Source organism: Salvelinus sp. IW2-2015, linkage group LG27, assembly GCF_002910315.2.
Source record: "Salvelinus sp. IW2-2015 linkage group LG27, ASM291031v2, whole genome shotgun sequence".
NCBI classification, from domain to species: domain Eukaryota; kingdom Metazoa; phylum Chordata; class Actinopteri; order Salmoniformes; family Salmonidae; genus Salvelinus; species Salvelinus sp. IW2-2015.
The window spans coordinates 30,573,072-30,599,823 of NC_036867.1; the positions used below are offsets into that span (position 1 = coordinate 30,573,072).

The 26,752-nt window shown below is 43.1% G+C and overlaps 2 protein-coding genes across 5 annotated transcripts in view; both read right to left on the bottom strand.

Annotated features, from left to right (window-relative positions):
* Window positions 1–1,318: 1,318 nt before the first annotated feature.
* On the bottom strand, window positions 1,319–13,644 carry LOC111953707 (homeobox protein PKNOX1). 4 transcript variants are annotated; one of them, XM_023973147.2, is made up of 11 exons: window positions 13,558–13,644; window positions 12,538–12,648; window positions 9,337–9,470; window positions 8,945–9,116; window positions 8,241–8,414; window positions 7,921–8,038; window positions 3,726–3,823; window positions 3,483–3,617; window positions 2,409–2,485; window positions 2,145–2,317; window positions 1,319–1,814 (listed from the first exon to the last, which is right to left on the bottom strand). In XM_023973147.2, the coding sequence occupies exons 2-11, from the start codon at window positions 12,586–12,588 to the stop codon at window positions 1,639–1,641; spliced, it is 1,308 nt and encodes a 435-aa protein (XP_023828915.1). In that variant the 5' UTR covers window positions 12,589–12,648; window positions 13,558–13,644; the 3' UTR covers window positions 1,319–1,638. The 4 variants fall into 4 exon arrangements, with proteins under 4 accessions (XP_023828915.1, XP_023828913.1, XP_070291571.1 ...); XM_023973145.2 differs by having other exon boundaries at window positions 7,891–8,038; XM_070435470.1 differs by having other exon boundaries at window positions 3,483–3,823.
* A 4,836-nt stretch (window positions 13,645–18,480) lies between these two features.
* Window positions 18,481–26,752, bottom strand: part of LOC111953484 (intersectin-1-like) — a 77,717-nt gene continuing 69,445 nt past the window's right edge. Inside the window, 9 exon segments of the mRNA XM_070435641.1 lie at window positions 18,481–21,017; window positions 21,251–21,424; window positions 22,336–22,419; window positions 23,055–23,137; window positions 23,240–23,361; window positions 24,604–24,816; window positions 25,052–25,219; window positions 25,790–25,888; window positions 26,299–26,482. Of these exon segments, the coding sequence (XP_070291742.1) occupies window positions 20,869–21,017; window positions 21,251–21,424; window positions 22,336–22,419; window positions 23,055–23,137; window positions 23,240–23,361; window positions 24,604–24,816; window positions 25,052–25,219; window positions 25,790–25,888; window positions 26,299–26,482 (1,276 nt within the window). The 3' untranslated portion in view covers window positions 18,481–20,868.

A 26,752-nucleotide genomic window follows, 5' to 3' on the forward strand; every position in this document is an offset into this window, starting at 1 on the left:
TATAGGCAATTAGCAAGACACCAATAAGGAGTGGTTCTGCAGGTGGTGACCAGACCACTTCTCATGTCCTATCCTTCCTGGCTGATGTTTGTGCACTTTTGAATGCTGCGAGTGCTTCACTCTAGTGGTAGCATGAGACGGAGTCTAACCCACACAAGTGGCTCAGGTAGTGCAGCTCATCCAGGATGGCACATCAATGCGAGCTGTGGCAAGAAGGTTTGCTGTGTCTGTCAGCGTAGTGTCCAGAGCAGGGAGGCGCTACCAGGAGACAGGCCAGTACATCAGGAGCCGTGGAGGAGGCCGTAGGGGGCAACAACCCAGCAGCAGGACCGCTACCTCCGCCTTTGTGCAAGGAGGAGCAGGAGGAGCACTGCCAGAGCCCTGCAAAATACCTCCAGCAGGCACAAATGTGCATGTGTCTGCTCAAACGGTCAGAAACAGACTAATGAGGGTTGTATGAGGGCCGACGTCCACAGGTGGGGGTTGTGCTTACAGCCAACACCTTGCAGGACGTTTGGCATTTGCAAGAGAACACCAAGATTGGCACATTGCCACTGTCGCCCTGTGCTCTTCACAGATGAAAGCAGGTTCACACTGAGCACATGTGACAGACGTGACAGAGTCTGGAGACGCCATGGAGAACGTTCTGCTGCTGCAACATCCTCCAGCATGACCGGTTTGGCGTGGGTCAGTCATGGTGTGGGTTGGCATTTCTTTGTGGGGCCGACAGCCCTCCATGTGCTCGCCGAGGTAGCCTGACTGCCATAAGGTACCGAGATGAATCTCAGACCCCTTGTGAGCACAGTTTTTGATTACATCAAAGTTGGTCAGCCTGTAGTGTGGTTTTCCAGTTAATTTTGAGTGTGACTCAAACAGACCTCCATGGGTGATAAATTTGATTCCATTGATAATTTGTGTGTGATTTTGTTGTCAGCACATTCAACTATGTAAAGAAAAAAGTATTTAATAAGAATATTTAATTCATTCAGATCTAGGATGTGTTATTTTAGTGTTCCCTTTATTTTTTTGAGCAGTGTATTATTACATAGCAGATGTGTTCGCAGAGAAATATGGTACAAAGGACACAAGTAAAAACCTGTATAATTTTTAAATACCATAAAAATGTATTTATTTTTAGGAAAAAGCTTTTTCAAATTATTCCTTTTTGATGTTGCATTCATAAGCATGAGTGAATTTCTTGGTTCAGACGTCTTTGCACAACTATCAATACATCCTCCAACACAACCTTGTTCCTCGGTTCGATATCCTCCCCTAAATACTGCGTCTACACTCAAACAAAAAACAAAGATGATGGAAATCTTTCTTGAACATTTTATTATTAGAGAAATCCAACAGACCTTGAAAAGCAGGTCAGCCATATTGGACATTCAATGTTCATACATAAATATTCTTTAAAAAAGAACTAAAAATAAAAACACTAAGCAAAAAAGCCAAATGAAAATAAACAGCCTTCATTCCAAACATTTTACATATAAAAATAGCATATTTTTTTCTCTGTTTCTAGTAGGACCTTAAAGGCCTAGTGTGGGTAGTCTTGGACACTGATGAGTGTTGAGTAATATTGTCAAACACAGGCATGCATGAGGGTGTGACATCACATCCCGCTGTAGTGGTATGTCACTCCAATCCGGCCATGTCACCCCCCTCCTCCTCTTCTTCCTCCTCCTCCTCACTCTCGCCCTCCTCCTCCTCGCTGTGTCCTCCCATCATCACCTGCTGCATGGCCAGTGTTGCACCGTCTGAGGTCAGCGTCTGCAGCTCGTCTACACTCATGCCCATTGTCACCATGGTAACTGAGGGCACAGGGGGAAAAGATCAAGCTTCAGCCACACCCACTAACCAGTACGTAATTGGACAGTGTATAGTCAATCAGAGTTGACCGGGGTTATTGTGGTAATGGAGACAGCTGGTATGTTAAGGACAAGATCAAGTCATATCAAGGTGTGAAACCACAGCATGACATTCCTCTCAGCCTGTAATAAGGACTGGGGATTTTTTTTATTTTTAAAGTCATGTCTGCAACTCTGATATGTTCCTACTGTGATTTCTCACTTTAATAAATCACAACAGGAGCATATCAGACTTGCAGACTTTTCATAATATTCGTTTTTCTGGGCATTTACCATCATCGTCCATGGCCACCTCTTGCCCTACACCGGCCGAGGCAATGTTGTTGGCCATGGGCCAGAAACGCTGGGTGGGCCGGCTCTGGGGAGTCCTCTTCCTGCTCTTGGGTGTGTCCGACGCARTGCTGTCCATCATGGGCTGGAGGATCCGCCTCCTAGCGTTAATGAACCTGGAGAGGGAGAGACGAACAGGGGCTAAGCCAATCATCCAAGGCCACAATTCTATGCTTGGGTTTAGGTGTGTGAGAAAGATTGACTCACCAGTTGTTGACCTGCAGCAGGGTCAGGTTGGTCTGTATGGCGAGCTGTTTCTTCTCATCCTCTGTGGGATAGGGATGCTGAGAGAGAGCGATGCAAAGAGAAAAGGGTAAAGAACACAAACAATCATTTACAGCAAATTATTGTTTGTGTTTAGCTCCCTATTAAGCCCAGTAGGTACTGGGAGAGACTGTGGATGGATGATGTAAGACTAAAGGCCAATTTGTATTGGAACAGCACAGGACGTTGATTAAGTAAAGTCGCTTCTATGTGAATTAGAGTTCGGAGCAGCCTGGCCACTAGTCGGATACCTTCTTACCCAATTTCTGTTACTTGATCTGCTATCATGCAACGTTTGTGGGCACCACGGGGAGCGTTAATCACACCGGTATAAAACGGTAGTTTGCCATGTGGGGAGAAAATCTGAGTTATCGGGAGGTTTGGCTTTCGTCCCAAACCCGGATGCATTTAGATTCAACTGTAGGATGTACAGAGGCTTGAGGGCCAGAATTGGCAACTCAGGAGCAAGCGGAGAGAAACAAGCTGTAGTGAAGACGCTTCATCTCACAAAGGGCTAGGATTTTCTAACATCCGGCTGTTAGTTAACCGTCTCTTACATACACACACACATACACCCGCACAGGCACACATGCCCACGTGCGCGCGCAGGCACACACAAACACACACTGACACCCACACGCGCACAAACACACACAGGGAACAAAGGATCTCTGTGAGCTACCAGTCTGGTTAGCTTCGCCAGTGGGCCTGTGGGCTGTCCACTGATTAACCTCTGATTAGCATTTAGCCAGCCGACCATGGGCCAGTCATATGAGGGCTTAACACATCCGTCTCTGTCAACGCAGCCGCTCCGAGCCATCATGGGACGCGCCATCGTGACGGGGGCCATCATTCTCTCTCAAATGCATGCACGTGCACACTCACATGCACAGACACCCTTGGAATAACCTAGCAAAGATTTACTCTGGGTTACAATACATTTAGTTATAGTTGAAGTTCTTCTAATCTTCGGAGCAGTTGGTACGAGGTGCAAGGTATTTAGGTGTTTTCACTCACCCCTATGTGCTGGAAGAGCCAGGTGCGCATGATGTTGGTGGCTGATTTGGGCAGGACGCCCCTCTTGTTGCTCTTGGATGAGCAGTCCTCCTGGGTGAAAAAACTGCTCAGGTCCTGATTGAGTTGCAACTGGAGCTGTACACACACACACACACACAATTCACAGAACAGCCTGTAGTTTGTGTGACTGTGACCGTACGTCTGTCTGTGTGTGTGTGTGTGTGTGTGTGGCGTATTCCTCACATGTGTGTTGTTGATGCGTATTGTCTGGGGTGAGATAGCTTGTCCAACCACTTGTCCCTGAGGAGTGACTACTGTGATGGGCTGGTAGACTGTACCACCTGCTCAAACACACACACAAATAAACAAGTTATGACATGTCTTTGGTAACAGCTTGATCCAAGGACCCTCAGCACCTCACTATAATTTTTTTATTTCACCTTTGTTTAACCAGGTAGGCCAGTTGAGAACAAGTTCTCATTTACAACTGCGACCTGGCCAAGATAAAACAAAGTAGTGAGACAAAAATAACAACACAGAGTTACACATGGGATAAACAAACGTACAGCCAATAACACAATAGAACATCTGTATACAGTGTGTGCAAATGAAGTAAGGAGGTAAGGCAATAAATAGGTCATAGTGGCAAAGTAATAKAAATTTAGCAATTAACACTGGAGTGATAGATGTGCAGATGAGGATGTGCAAGTATAAATACTGGTGTGCAAAAGAGCCGAAAAAAAACAAAAAACAAATATGGGGATGAGGTAGGGAGTTGGTTGGATGGGCTATTTACAGATGGGCTGTGTACAGCTGCAGTGATCGGTAAGCTGCTCTGACAGCCGATGCTTGAAGTTAGTGAGGGAGATATAAGTCTCAAACTTCAGTGATTTTTGCAATTCGTTCCAGTCATTGGCAGCAGAGAACTGGAAGGAAATGCGGCCAAAGGAGGTGTTGGCTTTGGGGATGACCAGTGAAATATACCTGCTGGAGCGCATGCTACGTGTGGGTGTTGCTATGGTGACCAGTGAGCTGAGATAAGGCGAAGCTTTACCAAGCAAAGATTTATAGATGACCTGGAGCCAGTGGGTTTGGCGACAAATATGTAGCGTGGACCAGCAAATGAGAGCATACAGGTCACAACGGTGGGTAGTATATGGGGCTTTAGTGACAAAACGGATAGCACTGTGATAGACTGCATCCAATTTGCTGGGTAGAGTGTTGGAGGCTATTTTGTAAATGACATCGCCGAAGTCAAGGATCGGTAGGATAGTCAGTTTTACGAAGGTATGTTTGGCAGCATTAATGAAGGAGGCTTTGTTGCGAAATAGGAAGACGATTCTAGATTGAATTTTGGATTGGAGATGCTTAATGTGAGTCTGGAAAGAGAGTTTACAGTCCAACCAGACACCTAGGTATTTATATTTGTCCACATATTCTAAGTCAGAACCGTCCAGAGTAGTGATGCTAGGCGGGCGGGCGGGTGCGGGCAGCGATCGGTTGAAGGGCATGAATTTAGTTTTACTAGCGTTTAAGAGCAGTTGGAGGCCACGGAAAAAGTGTTGTATGGCATTGAAGCTCGTTTGGAGGTTTGTTAACACAGTGTCCAAAGAAGGGCCAGATGTAAAATTTGATTTGATTTATACAGAATGGAGTCGTATGCGTAGAGGTGGATCAAAGAATCACCCGCAGCAAGAGCGACATCATTGATATATACAGAGAAAAGAGTCGGCCCGAGAATTGAACCCTGTAGCACCTCCATAGAGACTGCCAGAGGTCCGGACAACAGGGCCTCCGATTTGACACACTGAACTCTATCTGAGAAGTAGTTAGTGAACCAGGCGAGGCAGTCATTAGTGAAACCATGGCTGTTGAGTCTGCCGATAAGAATACGGTGATTGACAGAGTCGAAAGCCTTGGTCAGGTCGATGAAGACGGCTGCACAGTACTGTTTTTTATCGATGGTAGTTATGATATCGTTTAGGACCTTGAGCGTGGCTGAGGTGCATCCGTGACCAGCTCGGAAACCGGATTGCATAGCGGAGAAGGTACGGTGGGATACGAGATGGTCGATGATCTGTTTGTTCACTTGGCTTTCGAAGACTTTAGAAAGGCAGGGCAGGATGGATATAGGTCTGTAACAGTTTGGGTCTGGAGTGTCTCCCCCTTTGAAGAGGGGGATGACCGCGGCCGCTTTCCTATCTTTAGGAATCTCAGACGATATGAAAGAGAGGTTGAACAGACTAGTAATAGGGGTTACGACAATGGCGGCAGATCATTTTAGGAAGAGAGGGTCCAGATTGTCTAGCCCATCTGATTTGTAGGGATCCAGATTCTGCAGCTCTTTCAGGACATCAGCTGTCTGGATTTGGGTCAAGGAGAAGTAGGGGGGAGGGCTTGGGCCAGTAGCGGGGGGTGCAGAGCTGTTGGCCGGGGTTGGGGTAGCCAGGTGGAAAGCGTGGCCAGCCGTAGAGAAATGCTTATTGAAATTCTCGATTATCATGGATTTATCGGTGGTGACAGTGTTTCCTAGCCTCAGTGCAGTGGGCAGCTGAGAGGAGGTGCTCTTATTCTCCATGGACTTTACAGTGTTCCAAAACTTTTTGGAGTTAGTGCTGCAGGATGCAAATTTCTGTTTGAAAAAGCTAGACTTTGCTTTTCTAACTGACTGTGTATATTGGTTCCTGACTTCCCTGAAAAGTTGCATATCGCGGGGACTATTCGAAGCTAGTGCAGTGCGCCACAGGATGTTTTTGTGCTGGTCAAGGGCAGTCAAGTCTGGAGTGAACCAATTGCTATATCTGTTCTTAGTTCTACATTTTTTGAAAGGGGCATGCTTATTTATCATGGTGAGGAAGGCCCTTTTGAAGAACAACCAGGCATCCTCGACTGACGGGATTAGGTCAATATCATTRCAGGATACCCGGGCCAGGTTGATTAGAAAGGCCTGCTCGTAGAAGTGTTTTAGGGAGCGTTTGACAGTGATAAGGGGTGGTCATTTGACCGTGGACCCATAACGAACGCAGGCAATGAGGCAGTGATTGCTGAGGTCATGGTTGAAAACAGCAGAGGTGTATTTAGAGGGCAAGTTGGTCAGGATGATATCTATGAAGGTGCCCATGTTTACGGATTTGGGGTTGTACCTGGTAGGTTCCATGATAATTTGTGTGAGATTGATGGCATCTAGCTTAGATTGTAGGACGGCCGGGGTGTTAAGCATATCCCAGTTTGGGTCACCTAACAGTACGAACTCTGAAGATAAATGGGGGTAATCAATTCACATATGGTTTCCAGGGCACAGCTGGGAGCTGAGGGGGGGTCTATAAAAAGCGGCAACAGTGAGAGACTTATTTCTGGAGAAATAAGTAGTAGCTCGAATTGTTTGGGCATAGACCTTGATAATAGGACAGAACTCTGCAGGCTAACTCCGCACCCTTTAGCAGTTCTAATTTGACGTAAAATGTTYTAATTGGGGATGGAAATTTCAGAATTTTTGGTGGCCATCCTAAGCCAGGGTTGGCGGAGTGTGCTAAAGCAGTGAATAAAGCAAACTTAGGGAGGAGGCTTCTGATGTTAACATGCATGAACCCAAGGCTTTTCCAGTTACAGAAGTCAACAAATGAGAGCGCCTGGGGACACACAGGGTCTTGGTTAACCTATACATCACCAGAGGAACAGAGGAGGAGTAGGATAAGGGTACGGCTCAAGGCTATAAGAACTGGTCGTCTAGTGCATTCGGAACAGAGAGTAAAAGGAGCAGACTTCTGGGCGTGGTAGGATAGATTCAGGGCATAATGCACAGACAAGGGCATGGTAGGGTGCGAGTACAGTGGAGGTAAACCTAGGCATTGAGTGACGATGAGAGAGGCTGCATCTCTGGAAGCGCCAGTTAAACTAGGTGCGGTCTCCGCATGTGTGGGGGGTGGGGCAAGGGAGCTAACCGAGGCATGTAGAGCGGGACTAGGAGCTCCGCAGTAAAACAAGACAATGAGAGCTACCCTAAACAACAGTATACAAGGCATATTGACATTAGAGGGAGGTATAAAGCAATCGCAGGTGTTGATTGGGAGGGCTAAGACAACAACAGGTAAACAGCTAAGACAACAACAACGGGTAAATGTCGATGAATGGGCAGAGAGGGTCAGTTAGCTACACACAGGGCCTGAGTTCGAGGCTGGGGCCGACAGATAAACAAAATGAAGTACCGTGTTATAATCTACTTTGAAATTAACTCTGAAAAGAGGCAACATTCACGGATTCAAGGAAACTGACTAAAACACGGAGGGACTAACTGAACCTGATAACTAAGAAAATAATGTTTTGCTACGGTGTGCCATCATTAATATGACCCAGTATTGCTAATAGCTGTCTTAACCGGGACACAGTAAGGCCGGAGAGGAGAGGGTACCTGTAGAGGTGGTATGCCACGGAGACATACCTGCTAACACTTGGCCAGCAGAATTGACTGTTGTCAGGGTAACGTTGCCCTGCTGCAGGGTTGAGGCTGACATCACAATGCCTTGAGGGCTAAGGGTTCCTGTCAGTGGGCTGGAGGTCTGTGGGTGAAACACACACAGAATTAGCCTAACTGCATTCACATTAAATTTGTGTTCATCTTGTATAATTTATACCTATAATGTGTGAATTGTACTATTATGTGCTTATCATTTAATCCCAATACAATAGCCAAAGTTCCCTCTGGGAAAGATACAAATAATATATGAAGGGAAAATGTGTGTGTATAACCTGTGTGTGTACCTGTATCTGGACAGGGGAACAGGGGCTGTCAGTTTCTCCTCCACTAAGCAGGGTCTCACTGTTCATCTTGGTGCGCAGGCAGGCGATGTAGCGGCTACAGAAGTCCTTACACAAGTCGCTCACTTTCTCCAGCTCCAGGAGGTGGATACGCAGCACCTGGATGGCCTTCACCATCTGGGGTCAGAGGTCAGGGGTCAAAGGTCAGGTCATTAGCAGGACATTAGTAGGCATGCTGCCAACCCAGAACTCGAACCCTGACCCTAGCCAAGGGTTAAGCTTAACCATTACCAATTAGGTCATTCAACATCAGTTTGCTGATCAGTCATGTCTCTTCAGTTCTTCCCAATAAAGACATGGGTCATAATATTTATTTCTATCTTTTTGATAAAACATTTACTATCACACATACACTATTTCAATTGCTCGATGTAAAGAGATGCAATTCAAGAGTGGTTTGTTGAAGGGCACAACAGCGGTGGAACTTCATTATATTATCTTTTAACATCAAAGACAGATAATGACGTGTAAGAGCTGGGTCATGTTCATTAGGTACCAAAAGGAAGAAAACTGACTAAAATAGGAAAGGACCAACTGGACATATCCAATAAGAAACAACTATTTTTGTTTTTCATTGCAGAACATTTTCAAATGTTTCCAGTTGCATGCCCAAATGAACAGGACCCTGGTAGTGCAGAGTTCCTCACCAGGTTGTCCACGTCTGGGTCGTCACAGAAGAAGCCCTTGCCCTCTTTCTTCTGGCTACGGACAAAGTTCTCAATGTCCACATTGAAGCTGGCAGAGCTGACGCAGTCCGAGCTCTGAGTCGACTGTTCACACTTCTCAAAGAGTAGGGCCAGCAGAGGGAACAGGGGGTGCCTATGATGCACAGGCGAGTGCAAAGGATTAACGCTACAGTAGGCGCAGTTAATGAAAGTACACAAACACACAGTCATGCACCGACGCTCGCACATCCACACAAGTTCACAGTCATAAACAGGACAAGGGAAAGATAATGAAGGAGGGAAAAAAAGTGAGGAACAGAGGGAAAGAGCTCTAATGAGGAGGACGGAGTGGAGGAGTACCATGACTCGCCTACCTGTAGATGGCCTGCTTGTCTGTGTCCATGGGCGTCTGGGGCTGCATGGCAGAGGGGCTGCCTGCTCCCCCCTCACTCAGACTCTGCTCTGGATCCCCCTCCACATCCGCTCCCACGCGCATCTGCACCAAGACCTTTACCCAGGAAAGAGACAAAGACGTTAAAAAGAAGATTGGGAAACAAGGCAGAGAAAATAGGAGAGCGGAGGAGAAGGGAGGGGATAGGAGAGTGAAATCCAGTAAAGTTAGTCGGTGGTTGGTGAATGACTCCCCTCAGGGTGGTAGTGGGGTGAGGAGTACACACACCAGCCCCAGGGAGAGGAGAAAGAGACTGGTCTGTCTCTTTCCACTCATAACACTGTTTCAATTCAGCAGCTTACAGAGACCGCATTAGCCATTTATCATTCACATTGAACCCTCATGAATACACTGTCTAACTTCTACACTCAGTTATAAGTTACTCATGATCCATTCTAGTCCTTCCCTGTTCCAACAGTTTCTTCCATTTGGTTTCTAGTGAACACGACCCCTTCCTACAGTGCCTCAGGTCAGGCTCATTCCAACAGTGACACATTTTTCACTAGATCTGACATACATTGTTTTTTTAAAGTGGTCCTCTGTAGCGCAGTTGTTAGAGCATAGTGCTTGCAACAGCTGGATAGTGGGGTTCATTAATAGGACCACCCATACGTAAAAAAATGTAATCAAGTGATTTTATACTGAACAAAAATATAAAATGCAACAATTTCAAAGATTTTACTGAGTTACAGTTTATATAAGGAAATAAGTCAATTGAAATAAATTCCTTAGGCCCTAATCTATGATTTTCACATGGCTGGGAATACAGATATGCATCTGTTGGTCACAGATACCTTTAAAAAAAGGTAGGGGACTGGATCAGAAAACCAGTCTGTATCTGGTGTGAGCATCTCCTTTCATCAGCTGTCTGGTCTCAGATGATCCCGCAGGTGAATAAGCTGGATGTGGAGGTCCTGAGCTGGGGTGGTTACACGTGGTCTGCGGTTGTGAGACGTACTGCCAAAATGACGTTGGAAGCGGCTTATGGTAGAGAAATTAACATTCAATTCTCTAGCAACAGCTCTGGTGGACATTCCTGTAGTCAGCATGCCAATTGCACACTCCCTCAAAACTTGAGACATCCGTGGCATTGTGTTGTGTAACAAAACTGCACATTTAGAGTGGCTTTTTATTGTACCCAGCACAAGGTGCACCTGTGTAATGATCATGCTGTTTAATCAGCTTCTTGATATGCCACAACTGTCAGGTGGATGGATTATCTTGGCAAAAGAGAAATGCTCACTAACAGGGATGTAAACAAATGAGTGCACACAATGAGAGAAATAAGCTTTTTGTGCATATGGAAAATGTCTGGGATCTTTAATTTCAGCTCATGAAACCAACACTTTATATTTTTGTTCAGTATAGATAAAAGTGTATGCTAAATAGCATATATTATATTAAAATGACATGCATGATGATGAATATTGCCTCTCTCCTACGTGCACACTGTAGARGTGTGGCTGTTACAGCATTACATTTTTTTCCCCCACTCACGATCTCTGGATATGGATGGTCCTTGCCCTTGTGATTGCACGTGATGGCGCAACAATGACTGATTGAAAGGCAATGTGTTAAAATACACTTGGGTGTATTTTAGAGGAATAATAGACCTTTAAAGTGTGTAATATTAATTTTCACAGAAGCTCATTGTATTTGGGAATTCAGGACAGTAACACCCTTCTTCAGACAGTTATTAATTTACTAGTGAAATTGTGGTCACAAGTTTGGGGTATATACACACAGTTGAAGTCAGAAGTTTACATACACCTTAGCCAAATACATTTAAACTCAGTTTTTCACAATTCCTGACATTTAATCCTAATAAAAATTCCCTGTTTTACGTCAGATTTGAAGAATTTGAAGAATGTGAAATAGAGAGTAGTAGAGAATGTTATTTATTTCAGCTTTTATTTCTTTCATCACATTCCCAGTGGGTCAGAAGTTTACATACACTCAATTAGTATTTGGTAGCATTGCCTTAAACTTGGATCAAACGTTTCAGGTAGCCTTCCACAAGCTTCCCACAATAAGGTGGGTGAATTTTGGCCCATTCCTCCTGACAGAGCTGGTGTAACTGAGTCAGGTTTGTAGGCCTCCTTGCTCGCACACGCTTTTTCAGTTCTGCCCACAAATGTTCTATAGGAGTGAGGTCAGGGCTTTGTGATGGCCACTCCAATACCTTGACTTTGTTGTCCTTAAGCCATTTTGCCACAACTTCGGAAGTATGCTTGGGGTCATTGTCCATTTGGAAGACCCATTTGCAACCAAGCTTTAACTTCCTGACTGATGTCTTGAGATGTTGCTTCAATATATCCACCTTTCAGGTTATGTCGATATAGGACTCGTTTTACTGTGGATATAGATACTTTTGTACCTGTTTCCTCCAGCATCTTCACAAGGTCCTTTGCTGTTGTTCTGGAATTGATTTGCACTTTTCYCACCAAAGTACGCTCATCTCTAGGAGACAGAACGCATCTCCTGAGCAGTATGGCGGCTGCGTGGTCCCATGGTGTTTATACTTGCGTACTATTGTTTGTAATGATGAACGTGGTACCTTCAGGCGTTTGGAAATTGCTCCCAAGGATGAACCAGACTTGTGGAGGTCTACACATTTTTTTCTGATATCTTGGCTGATTTCTTTTGATCTTCCCATGATGTCAAGCAAAGAGGCACTGGGTTTGAAGGTAGTCCTTGAAATACATCCACAGGTACACCTCCAATTGACTCAAATTATGTCAATTAACCTAACAGAAGCTTCTAAAGCCATGACATCATTTTATGCAATTTTCCAAGCTTTGACAGTCAATTTAGTGTATGTAAACTTCTGACCCACTGCAATTGTGATACAGTGAATTTTAAGTGAAATAATCTGTCTGTAAACAATTGTTGGAAAAACTACTTGTGTCATGCACAAAGTAGCTGTCCTAACCGATTTGCCAAAAGTATAGTTTGTTAACAAGAAATTTGTGGAGTGGTTGAAAAATAAGTTTTAATGACTCCAACCTAAGTGTATGTACACTTCCGACTTCAACTGTATATCACACAGCTCATTAATTGGAATATGGCCAGCCACTTTGAACATATGTTCAAACTTCACTCCTCCTCCTCATCAATCTCTTACCTCATCCACCTCTGGGTACTCATCTAGAGATGCCGAATGGGCTTCCATCATGGTCGCTGCCAATGATGCCAATACTCGGGCATTCCAGTCCAAGACCTGTGCCTACCAGACCTACAGAGACACATGCATCAGACATGGGGTTTAGATTAGGTTTTTGTTGTTGTCATAGATTAGATATCACCATTGCATGATACATACATAGCCAATGAAGAACGTAGAGMCAGCACAGGGCCTTGCATTCTGGGGTATGAGGATTCATGTTTTTTGGAGTGTAAATGTTTGGTCACTGTATGCGTGTATCAGAATGGAATGCAGACAGTGCAGTGATCAATTCACGCGCGCGCAGCGTGGAAGGTATGTTGTACAGTCAGTAGCCCTAACTTCCGGGCACATATTTTGATTTAATAATTCAACGCAGCAGTTGTTCATCTACAGTTCGTAATGTTCACCAAGCATCATCCTAAACTGTGCCACTAGGCCCATGAATCTCTCCTTAGCAAGCCGTATTCATGTGCAAAAATAAATAAGGGAATAAATAAAATGTTTTTCTAATAACAAACAGACGTGCATACAATTTCGTGTCAATTTCATTACCGATTTATCCTACCCTCGCTGTCTAAATATCGTATAGCGGCTCGGGCTACATGTATCAGATAATATGGGTGCTTTCAAATGTTGAACAAATAAAACTGTCAACAGCACACATCCCATCGACGTTGCGGTCATCGATAGGTATCTCTCCTATTAACATTCGAATGTCCAGTAGTCTGTAGCTTAGTCAACACACGCTTGGCCTTCTCATTCACCCTTTCCAATGCGCCTTTTCCAAATAAGCGGACATCTTTTTTTTCTCTCGCCACAACAGCTTGCCTTTATGTGTGATCAGTCTTTAGGCTCACTGTACATTCTGCAAAGTACACATTGGCTCATTCCATTGCGAGCCATTGCATTCGAGCATGTAGCGTCGATTGTTAGATTGATGGGCGACGAAAAAAAAGAGGAATTTGAGTGACAGCTTACCTTAGTGCCAATCTTCGTCACAGTGACAAGGGGCTGCTGCAATCCGGGCCCGCAGTTTTCGTGTGTCGTCACTACGTATAGGCTCGCTGACTATTTTCTCTCATTAATATTCAACATGTGGGAGGAGAAGCAATTCTGAACATGCCTTGTCCCGCCCCTAGAGGCCGATACCCTGCCCCTTATGCTTAAATTATGATTAGGAATAAAAATACATTTATATTACATCAAATGTATACACATTTAAAATTGTATGTAATGGACTAGGCCTACAAACTACAAAAACATTCATAATTGAAAAGTTATCCCTAATAATTGACATCATGCGTTTTATATTTCTGATGCAATGACTACTTTGTAAACAAAGAAGTGAATGAGACTACCCATACTAAAACATATAATTTATTAAAAATGGTTCTTGGTCAGATTTAACAGACAAAAGAGAGTGACAGAGTGAAGATCATTTTTGAGGACCAATCATCTAACTTGGGCTTTGAAAAGAGAAATAAAAGTGACACAGTACAATGTGAAATCTACGCTCCTAAATTAAGATGTACATTCTGGATCTAAAGTGCATCACAGAGGATCAAAGGTTAGTAGAACATGTGCCTAGACTGACCTGACTTTTTAAATGTAATTTAAACTTACAACCAAATCTTACCAAATGAAACAAAGGACTGATACTTATGAACACACAATTGACTCATCAGGGAACTTAAAAATCCGGGAACTCAGTGAGGTCACCGCACTGTAGTTTGGCCATCTCCTCAGACAGTGCTTTCTCATACTTAGGGCCTGCATCAACCAAGCCCCCAGAGGCTCTGATATGAGGAATATCAGGGGTTGGAAGATGGAAAGAAGTGATAAAAACATGGTGAGACATGAGTAATCAAAGAGATGGTGTAGAAAATCTACACCCCCTTTCAAAATGGTCACCTGTTGTTGACTTATAGCCTGGAATTAAAATGGCTTGAAATAGTTTATTATTCCATTGATCTAAACATCCTACCCCACTTTAAAGTACTACTTAAGTCGTTATTTGGGGTATCTGTACTTTACTTTACTCTTTATTTGACAAATTTTACTTTTACTTCACTACATTCCTAAAAAGAATAATGTACTTTTTACTCCATACATTTTCCCTGACACCCGAAAGTACTCGTTAAAAATAGTGCAATTCATGCACTTATTAAAAGAACATCCCTGGTCATCCCTACTGCCTCTGATCTGGCGGACTCACTAAACACAAATGCTTCATTTGTAAGTGTTGGAGTGTGCCCCTGGCTATCTGTACATTTAAAAAAAACAAGAAGATGGTGCTGTCTGGTTTTGTTAATATAAGGCATTTGAAATCCTTTTACTTTTGATACTTACGTATATTTTAGTAATTATTTACTTTTGATACTTAAAACCAAATACTTTTATAATTTTACTCAAGTAGAATTTTACTTGGTGACTTTCACTTTTAATTGAGTAATTTTTTATTAAGGTATCTTCACTTTTACTCAATAATGACAATTGGGTACTTTTCCATCTATGGCCGTCCCGCCAAACTGGATGACAGAGCAAATAGGAGACTGATCAGAGAGGCTACCAAAAGTCCATTAGCAACTTTGAAAGAACTACACGCTTTTACGGCCAAGACTGGTCAAAGTGTGCATGTGACAACTACAGTGCACTTGGAAAGTATTCAAACCCCTTGACTTTTGTTATGTTACAGCCTTATTCTAAAATGGATTAAATACATGTTAAATACATCCCTCATCAATCTACTCACAATACCCCATAATGACAAAGTGAAAACAGGTTTTTAGAAATGTTTGCAAATGTATTAAAGATAAAAACAAATACCTTACCTTATTTACAAAGGTATTCAGACCCTTTGCAAGAATTGAGCTCAGGTGCATCCTGTTTCTATTGATCATCATTGAGATATTTCTACAAATTGATTGGAGTCCACCTGTGGTAAATTCAATTGATTGAACATGATTTGGAAAGGCACACACCTGTCTATATAAGGTCCCACAGTTGACAGTGCATGTCAGAGCAAAAATCAAGCCATGAGGTTGAAAGAATTGTCCGTAGAGCTCCGAGACAGGATTGTGTCGAGGCACAGCTCTGGGGAAAGGTACCAAAAATGTCTGCAGCATTGAAGGTCCCCAAGAACACGACAGGTAGCATAGTGGTTAGAGTGTTGGGCCAGTAACCGAAAGGTTTCTAGATTGAATCCCCGAGCTGACAAGGTAAAAATCTGTCGTTCTGCCCTTGACCAAGGCAGTTAACTGTTCCTAGGCCGTCATTGTAAATAAGAATTTGTTCTTAACTGACTTGCCTAGTTAAATAAAATACAAATATATATTTTTAAATAAATGTGCACATTTATCTAAAATCCTGTTTTTGCTTTGTCATTATGGGGTATTGTGTGTAGATTGATGAGGGGGGGAAAACTATTTAATCGATTTTAGAATAAGGCTGTAACGTAACAAAATATGAAAAAAAAGTAAAGGGGTCTGAATACTTTCCGAATGCCCTGTATGTCCCAAGATCTCCACAAATCTGGCATGTATGGTAGGGTGGCAAGAAGGAAGCCCACCTTGAATCCCATTTGTACGGGAGAAAAAAAACATTTGGGAGACTGTAGCCATGTGGCAAAACGTTTTGGGGTCTGACGAAACAAAAATGAAACTTTTCGGCCTAAATGCAAAGTGTTACATTTGGCACAAACCCAACATGGTACATCACCCAAAGAACACAAATCTTTACTGTGAAGCTTGGTGGTGGCAGCATCATGTTATGGGGATTTTTCTCATCGTCAGGGACTTATCAGGATAGAAAGGAACATTTATGGATCAATGTACAGAAAAGTCCTTGAGGAAAACCTGCTGCCCTCTATAAGAAAGACGAAACTGAGATGGGATTTCACCTTTCATCATGACAATGACTCGAAGCACACAGCCAAAGCTACAGTGGAGTGGCTAAGGAATAAAAAGGTAAACGTCTGTGAGTGGCCCTGTCAGAGCCCTGACCTAAATCCAATTTGTGGCATGACTTGAAGATTGCTGTCCATCAATGCTCCCCAAGGAATGTGACCGAGCTTGAACAGTTTTGCAAAGAAGAATGATCTAGGTGTGCGAAGTTGGTAGTGACCTATCCCTATAGACTAGGGCCCAATTAGTCAACTGGTCGATTGTTTGGTCGTTAGGCTGTTGGTCGACCGAGATTGTTTTAGTCGAGCAGGAACAAATGTATATATGAGGCTCCATATAGACTGGGTGTGACGCAATCGTGGAGCCTACAGAGGCATGCAGAGGCCAAATCGAGCTCTGTACTGCATTGCCACACGCCTTCCAAATTTTCTAACAACGCGGAAGAGCTCTGTATAGTTCCGCATTGACATGATTGGTTTATGGTAGGTGCGGGCAGTACATCCTGTAAAACACAAACTCACTTCCTTGACAACAGCTCTGCACTGCCCTGCAAGAAATATGAATGCCCTGACTTCTCCTGAGGCCATATCGCCGTAAATGCTGAATGGCCAATGCAGACATCGGATTGACCATGCGTCCAGATGCACAATGCACTTCTCTCTCCAGAATCTGCGTAAGCCAGCAGGGGCGGGAGGACAATAGTTGGGTCAGGTTAAGTTTTTCTTCTTCTTCTGGTTATCTAGATCTGGCGCCCTCTTGAGGCATTTGTCTTATTTCATCAAACCGTAAACTTAAAGCATCAGACAAGCTCAATGCATATCGTTGATTTTATTAAAACACATGTTTGTCTATATATGGAAAAATACACATTTAAAAATGTCTACCAATTCATTGGTAGAAAGAACAGATTACTTTTGGTCGACCAAGATTTTTTTGGGTCGGGGACAGGCCTACAGCAGCTGTAATTGCTGCCAAAGGTGCTTCTACTGGGTATTAACTCAGGGGGCTGGAGACTTATCCAATTATGATATTTCAGTTTTAAGGGGATTTTTTTTTGTGTGTGGAAAAAATATATACAGTACCAGTCAAAAGTTTGGACACACCTACTCATGCCAAGGTTTTTCGTTATTTTTACAATTTTTTTTACATTGTAGAATAATAGTGAAGACATCAACTAAAATACACATATGGAATCATGTAGTAAACAAAAAAGTGTTAAACAAATCAAAATATATTTTATATTTGAGATTCTTCATGGTAGCTACCATTTGTCTTGAAGACAGCTTTGCACACTCTTGGCATTCTCTCAACCAGCTTCATGACGTATTCACCTGGAATGCATTTCAATTAACAGGTGTGCCTTGTTAAAAGTTAATTTGTGGAATTTCTTTCCTTCTTAATGCGTTTGAGCCAATCAGTTGTGTTGTGACAAAAACAATTAGTTAAATGTTTACTAAGTAAATTAAAGTTTAAAAAAAATCAAGGTACATGTTGCTTTTATATTTTTTGTTCAGTGTAGATAGCCAATATCAACAGCAATGTTGCTGCTGCATGATTCTGAATTAAGTGATAATGCCCAAGAAGACGGTATTTGGAGGATATATTGGCATGGGCGTTGGAGACAGTAACCTTAATGATTTGAAGGGACTGGTGTTTCAGCAGGGTGCAAAGTTGTTATGCAAGGAATGTTTGGGGCAACAGTACTTCGCTGGATTTGGTGTATCCCATTTATTTTAGACTAGCATTTGGGTTTTCAATAGCGGATACTTTTATTAACCTTACTGTCCGTCTCTGACATTTGCAACATTGTTTCAATATTGAAACTTCATCTCCGGCTTTAACACGAACGATACTTTCAATGTACAAACGTTTCAGGCACTGACTGAGGTGCACACTATCCATGAGACGCATATCATGGAAAAGTAACATGGAGGTAAATTCCAAATATAGTATTTACAATGTTTGTAAATTAAGGCTACAAACCAAACATACAAACTCATTGGTCCAATCAAATTTTATTTTCAACATTTAAGACAACACTTCTCATACATTGTCATCAACATTCTTCTACGGTAGTTGTAATATATTACTTATACTCCTTTCAAATATTTCAACATATTCACATACGGTACTTTATCAGTTAAGACTTTGCTCATTAAAAAGAATAGAGACCATCACTGGTTTTAGAGTGAACATTAAAAGAGCACTACTGTGGGGTAACCGGGAAGGAGTAGGGGTAGAGGTGTTGCACGCTATAAGGAAATGACTAGTCATAATCTAAGTCCTCCAACTTGAAGAGACCCAGCACAAACCAAAGCACTCGAGAATAGTAAGTTAATGTTTACACACTCACTCCTAGACATACACATGATAAGGAACACAGGCTCTGCAAAAGCTGTTTTCCTTGACCACTCTCACTAACACGGCAGTGGAATTTCACTAGTATTTGTACATTATCTACACGGACACATAGCTGGTAACTACAACATACATTAAACTAACATTACACAAATGAAGATCTTACCCCTCCACTGTGTTATGCTAACATTAACAGACTCTGAAGTCAGTCGTCTCCGCTGCCTTTGAATATCCTTGTACATCTCATTTCGACAGAACCCAAGATAATGGGAGGGTCATCATAAAGAATGAAATAACAGATAAAAGACAATATGAAAGATTCAAATTGTCTCATACCACTTGGAGGCTGATATTTCCCTTTCATCGGAATTGTCTTTCTGAGCTTCTATAAATATGTAACACAGTGCCACACAACACTCAAAATAATAATTCCTGTTCTCTTACAAAGGAAATAAATTAATTTGAGACCCAAATTGAATGAACCTGAAATACCTCTTCACAAACAGTTTCAGTTACAGCATTGGCCGAATATGTCCATCACAACAAAGCCTGACCTCAGTCTCTAAAACAAAACACCTACAAATGGCTTTCCAACACAAATATAGCACTCTATATTAAATGGTGTTTTTTTGGCATACGAAAAAATAAAATTAAAAACAAGTAAAATACATACAAAACGTGAAGATATGAATGCGTTGAAAATAACAGAATTTTTCGGAAAAAGTACAAAAACATTCCTGACATCACCGTATGATTCTTCTAACCATCGGAAAACAAATGATTTACAGTACATTGGTACTCATTATCTTGGCCTACGCTGCAAATGTAACTATAAATCGTCACTCATTTATACATCATTTAGAAAACAGGAAATCTSCTCTTCAATTTCCCTCAAACCGTTCAATGATATATTTTGGGCTAAGCCAATTTGATAGACAATATATTAGTGTGTACATTCGTACAGTACTTCTGTAATGTTTCAAATAGACCCAAACATTTCTTTCATTTTTAATTTTCAATCGAAAACACAACATGTGGAACGTATAAAGATGACTGAGCTTCATTATCATTCTCACCATACTGTAATATACTAACATTAACAACAGTTCTTTCCTTCAATAACACATTTCTCCAGTGTCTCACCAAATCTTTGAAGGGTATATCTCAAAGTAGCTCTCTCCTCGCAATCACGTACGCACTGTACCTGCTTTTGTACCTTTGTCTCAAACTGACGTACACAAACTAATAAATAACTTGAAAKGCTTGAATTAAAGAAATACAAGCTAAGATGTTCCAGCTAATACAATCAGGGGTTTTGAAATTGTCCGACCTGCAATGACATAATAGCCGTATAGCGGTTTGTTTATAAACATGAACACAGCGTCAAAGGTTATATGGGAGGTTACAGTCTGTTGTCACAGGGATGGCACAACAACAGTGTGGTCATCTGGGTGGTGTTCATTAGGCCACACAACGGAATGTGTTTTAAAACATTTTGCAACAGAAAATTTACATTTCTTACTGGACAAGGTAGTCTCGCCCGGTTTCAGTCTGCTTGCTTCCGCTTGTTAACTAATGAACACGCCCCAGGTGTTAATGCCACAGGGTGGGCTCTTTAAGACATACAGTGCATAAGCAATGATCATATGTGTTGTTCAAACATTTCTCTACATACAGTATATCATGTCTCAAAGGTTCATTGCGTTATAAGACGGCCTTTGAGATTTTAGATTAGCTGTGGAATGTTTCATAATTTTGTTCAACCAAATAATAGTGGAATCATGATATCATACATACACCATAATGATACAAATCATAAAGAGGGAAAAAATACATCACTTATTAAGACCATTTTGCAGAAAATTCATTCACACAGTCACACGTGCGCACGCACACTGGAGTGTGGGGCTGGGCCGTTGGGGATTGTCACTAGAGCTTGGTGAGACTTCGGGCAGGGGTAACGGAGGAGTGTACAGTATGGGTGTTAGGCTGGGTTAGGCTGAGCAGGGCTGGGTTGAACTGGGATGGGCTAGGGCTCCTCAAAGAGCTGCAGGTCCAGTCGTACGACTATCTCTCCTGTGGGCACCTCGTGGAGCAGCAGCCTCTTGGTGATGGGCCCTTTGGAGCCCTGGTCCTTCTTAATGTCCGCCAGACGGATCTCTGTCCTGCCTAGGAAATCTACACACAGACAGACAGAGGGAGGGATGATGAGTATACAAGTAAAAGAGGTGTCACACCCTATACTGTGATAGAATATATCGCATGACGGCACACTGAATCAAAAAGGCCTCTAGTCAGTAAAAGGCTGTTTGTGTGTGTATGAGCTTGCGTGTTCGCATAGTCTCACCGTAGCCTTTTTAAACAGAGTGTTATTCTGGTGTGTGTGTGTGTGTGTGCGCTCGCAGCCTCACCGTCAGGAGAGAATTGGTCCCTCTCAAACACAGTGACGCACAGCACGTCCTGCTCCAGGTCCTTGATGAAGAACTGACAGTTGGAGTTCCACTTGGGGTTGAGCGTGTCCTGCAGGGTCTTGGTGATGTGGCACTGGGAACCCATCGTCACCTCGCAGTACGGGTTGCTCTTTCCTGAGAAGAGATCACAACTTAGGGTTGCAAAATTCCGCTCACTTTCCCCAAACCCCTGGTTTGAAAGAAATTCCGGTTGAAGAATTCCAAGTTGGAGGATTCCCTCCATGCTTATTCCCTCCCTCCTCAAACTGAGATTTCTTGAACAAACTTTGTCAAGTTACCAGAATTTTACAACCGAATAACAGACTGGCGGTTGTACAGACATTTAGAATACCAATATGGGTATTCCTCCACAAAAGAGTATTTTAAATCTTCCACATACTTGTGCTCGATTAAGCTGGCCTGGTGAATTAGAACCAATGGAATAGTCCCAAAAGGGCAAACCCACCCATCTGGCACTGCAGGCAGGCTCAAAATACTATTTGAACCCCTGCATGTACTGTTAACACTATCATTCTTCTCCTGTGTACTGTTGGAATCAGCTAAACTTTGATCCTTGAGGTAGTAAATTAATGACAGTAAATGAAAGAGACTATGTTAGAAGTTAATGGTTCTCTGAAGAAAGACAGAAGGCTTTGGAATGTGTTTCAAGGAGAGGAGAGCGATGTGTTGATATAGGGAAGACAGATGGATATCTGTGAATCAATAGGTGAGGGGTGAAGTCAGTTCCCCTTAAGGGAGTAATCAGGGTTAGTATCTGGTTACCTTCATTCCTGTGGAGCCATAAACTGTAAGGAGAGTCTTAAGTAGGATGTACATAAACTGTGATGTCTGAAATGTTTTGCTGTCTGATTACAGCTGTACAGAACCTTTGGGAATGATTCAACTTGGTTAAAGCTTCTCTAGTGTCAATCGACACATGTATTAAAGGGTGGTTGTGTGTCACTCTCTCGTGTCAGAGACACAGAAATCAGTGTTGAGATCAACTTAAGGTCGGTGTGGCAGGGGGGTCATCTCTAGGGACTTACCGTGGGAGCGGCAGGGCTTCAGCTCGATGCCCTCCACAATGTTTACCATCAGCCGGCCGATGCCCGTGGCCCTCTGTGAGCGAACTGCATCGAGACAGACACAAACGTAATGGTCAGAGGAAAACCGAAACGTAAGTGGTCAGAGGCAGACCGAGACGTAAGTGGTCAGAGGCAGACCTAAACGTAATGGTCAGAGGCAGACCTAAACGTAATGGTCAGAGACAAACACACAGAAAAGTCAGAGACAAAGCCAGCATGAAAACACTCAGTTGTCATGAGATAGTTTGGTAACACTTTACATGAAGTTGCTCTTATACCTGTGTACTAACACTGTACAGACATTAGAAACCAAATCATTGTTAGCCAGTTCCTTGCTTCTTAGTGAAACTAGGCCATTTTTGTTAAAAGTGGAATAGTCACTATTCCTCATGTATAACACAGAAATCGCTCAACTCCACAATTCCTACACTACTATGTAGCAACATTTTCATAAAAATGTTACTAGCATAAATACAAGGTTACAACGATAAGGGGGTAACTTCAAGTAATAATACAAAGTACTTACATAGGGCTTTTCTGAAACCCAAAGATGCTTAAAAAAGACACCCATAAAGTGTTACCAACAGTGCTTTTAAGACCCTGGTCCGGGAGGGTAGGTGACATAGCTGTCCCTCCCAGACAGTGGACCTATAGAGGAGCAGAGAGACAGACTGTTATACCCAGGTAGGCCTTCTCCCTCTTCTTCTTCTCTGTCTCGATGAAGAGCTCCGAAGCTGCCTTGATCTTCTGCACCCAAGCAGTCCTGCATGAGTCATCACAACAAGGTCAAAAGAAAGCCTTGGCTATGTGTGTGTAAGAGAGAGAGAGTGTGTGTGTGACTGCATGCATTCGTCTGTGTGTGTACCTCTCATTGATGCTCTCTGCCCGTATGGTGTAGACCCTGTCGATGTGGGAGATGTGGAAGATGGGCTCGTCTCCCGAGGGATCTGTTGGCAGCTTCACCAACACCTCGTTCAGGAAGATGGGCTGTAGTGGGGGTTAAAGGTCCGAGGTCACAACAAGGTCAGAACTCCTGGGGTGCATCGCAATAATATCTTGTCTCGTTCCTGAAGTGTGCACTCGTTTACTATATCCCACAAATCTAAAAGCATGGGATTGGTGCAGGTTTGGGGTAGAGGGAATTTCCACAATATTTCTTATACAGGTCATTTCCTTTCAAATCAGTGAACAAATGTACAGGAAGGAGAGATAATTGGGATGTAGCCCTGGTCTTGAACATGCCACACTACTGTACGTGGGGATTTGTACGGCATGTCCAAGACCAAGGCTACATCCCAATTATCTCTCCTTCCTCKCAAAGTGGTCCTATGGGCCCAGGTCAAAAGTAGTGCACTGTATTCCCTATAGCAGTGGTTCTCAAGTGATTTTACCTTGGAACCCAAATTGAACCAGGTTCTCTCAGTCGTGACCCAATAATCCATCGTGAAAATGAGTCGCCAAAATACAGTATGGAAAACATTTCAAAAAATTATTTTATTAATTCTTTGGTAATTTTAGCCCCTTTCTCTCCCCAATTTCATCATATCCAATTACGATCTTGTCTCATCGCTGCAACTCCCCAACGGGCTCGGGAGAGGCGACGTTCGAGTCATGCGCTTTATTGATAGTAAATATAGCAAATACATGACAAGGGAACAACCTGACGAAGATCCGTTTCAGATGGAAACGTTGTCAGTAAAGCGGTGAATTGGGAGCATTAACAGTGTGCGCACCTTCTTGTTCTATACTAGTGTTCTTTATTAGCCCAGCACCTATGTTTTTAAGGATGTGCGTATGACCACAAACTTTTCTATAAAGGGAACAACATTCCCACCTCTTTCATTGTCAATAATACAATCTTGCCCATATTCTTGATGAAGAATGTTAATAAACTCACTGGCTTGAGACCACAAAATCCTCCAAAATAACGTTGCTAATAATTCTATATTGAAAATACTGTGATTGAAGAAACATTTTTACATTTAATCTCTGAACAATTTAAATTAATTATAATTTCTACACACTTCCTACCTGGTTTGAGTTGTTTAAATTCAGACTGGAGTATTTATATATATATATATTTTTTTTTTTTACTCAGACACCCATGACCCACTCAAAACCTCACACGATCCAAATTTGGGTCACGACCCACAAGTTGAGAATTGCTTCCCTATAGGGTGCCATTTGGGACGCGGACAATGTGTATGTTGGTGAGAGGAGAGTACTTACGGTCTTGTACATGCGGTACTGCAGGTGGGACTTAGCACTGAACACCTTGTCGCAGCCCGAGAAGCCCAGGGGCTTGATGATCTGAGTCAGGAGGAGGAAGTCGTTGAATAGGAAGCCGTACAGCTCCTTGTTGCTCTTGGCCTTGTAGAGTTTGCCGCTGTGCAGGAACTTGCGCGGGCCCAGGCAGTTGGTCACCGAGTTGAACACGAGTTGCTTAAAGAAAGTCGTTAAAGAAAAAGGGCCAAGTGAGTTGGGAGTGAGTCTGTTCACGGTGTGAAACTGTGTCAATTGTGTGTAATTCTGTGGAATCGAGTACATGTTCCTGTGCTTTTCATTGTGTTTTATTTCACCTTTCATTTTACCAGGCAAGTCAGTTAAGAAAAAAAATCTTATTTTACAATGATTTGTGTTGTGTTTGTTTGTGTGTGTCTGTCTCTGTGTGTATTACCTCAGACAGCCCCTCACACTGGACGTGGGCCTGGATCCACTCCAGCCGGTCAGAGTTCTCCTTCTCCCTGACGCCCTCGTTGACCTGGGAACACAGCTCCTCAGCCTTCTCCAGAGCCTGCTTCAGATGGCTATGGTCCGGGTGAGCCTCCGGAGTATTCTCTAGGATCTGCACCGCATCGCACAGTTACAGATAGTCAATTCCAGTGTGTGTGTATGTATCAGTTAAATATTTTATTTATCCCTTATTTACCAGGTAGGTTTACTGAGAACACATTCTCATTTACAGCAACAACCTGGGGAATAGTTACAGGGGAGAAGAGGGGGGATGAATGAGCCAATTGGAAGCTGGGTATGATTAGGTGGCCATAACGGTATGAGGGCCAGATTGGGAATTTAGCCAGGACACCAGGATTAACACGGGATTACGATAAATGCCATGGGATCTTTAGTGACCATAGAGAGTCAGGACAGGCATTTACCGTCCTATCCAAAAGACAGCAACCTTCACAGGGCAATGTCAATCACTGCCCTGGGGCATTGGGATATATCTTTTATAGACCAGAGGAAAGAGTGCCTCCTACTGGCCGTCCAACATCATTTCCAGCAGCATCTGGTCTAACACAAGGACCGACCAGGACCAACCCTGTTTAGCTTCTCAATCACATACACTTTATTTGGATGGTGGGAAGAGTGTGTGTGAGAGAGTGTGTGTGTGAGAGAATGTGTGTGTACATACATTTTTGATGATGAGGGGGTAGCGCGTCACCCTTTGCATGGGTTTGAGGAGGAAGCTGGAGAGGGGCATTCCCTTACAACCTGGATCCATGGCCAGTCTCTGTAGGGGAGAGGAAATATCACGATCAGATATCAGCATAGAACCTAATATATATATATATATATATATATATGAATCACATTGGATCAGTCCCAACCTAGTGCTGTGGCTCGGCTACCCTCAAATAAGAAAGTAAACTGACGCTAGTATCTCAGTCTAGTCTTGCTGTGTCAGACATCACACTACGAAACCAAGGACGGCTGGGATCAAGGCTATTCACAGCCAACCAAACAAGGTGCATGAACAAACTGAATGAGCACGAGACATTCAGCCACTCGAGGCCAATATGAGTTCAATACAAAATAGTCAAACATAGGGCTCTGGTCAAAAGTTGTGCACTATTAAGGGAATATGGTGCCATTTGGGATAGTGACGCATGCAACACGTTCTTTGCGGCCATTCTCCATTACCTTGACAAAGTCTTTGAACTCGGGCACCTCGTCGGTTTTCTGCTGGATGAGCGTGGCCCCGTTGAGCTGGCAGCTGCAGAAGCGGATGTAGGGCTGCATGTGGGGCAGCTGGGCTGTCAGGATGTCTCCAATCATCTTCACCGGCATCCGCTCGCCCGACATCTTCTTCCTAACCCTCAGAGCTCTGGTGATGGGGGACAGGAGGAAGGGGGCAGAAGAGAATGGYACGATTGAGTCTGGTTATAGTTTTAACCATGTTCTGAAGCTGTACAGTGTTTGTTTACAAGAATCAATGTCAATATATCATTACTTTAAACGTGTACAATTGGATGTACCAATCCCAGATTGCCCCTTCAAGCCACGAGTCATGAAGACAAGTGACAAGTGTATTCGACCTGTAATATAACTTTTTGTCCGACGTTCGCCTGGATCTGCGCGAGCATTTGGATATGTG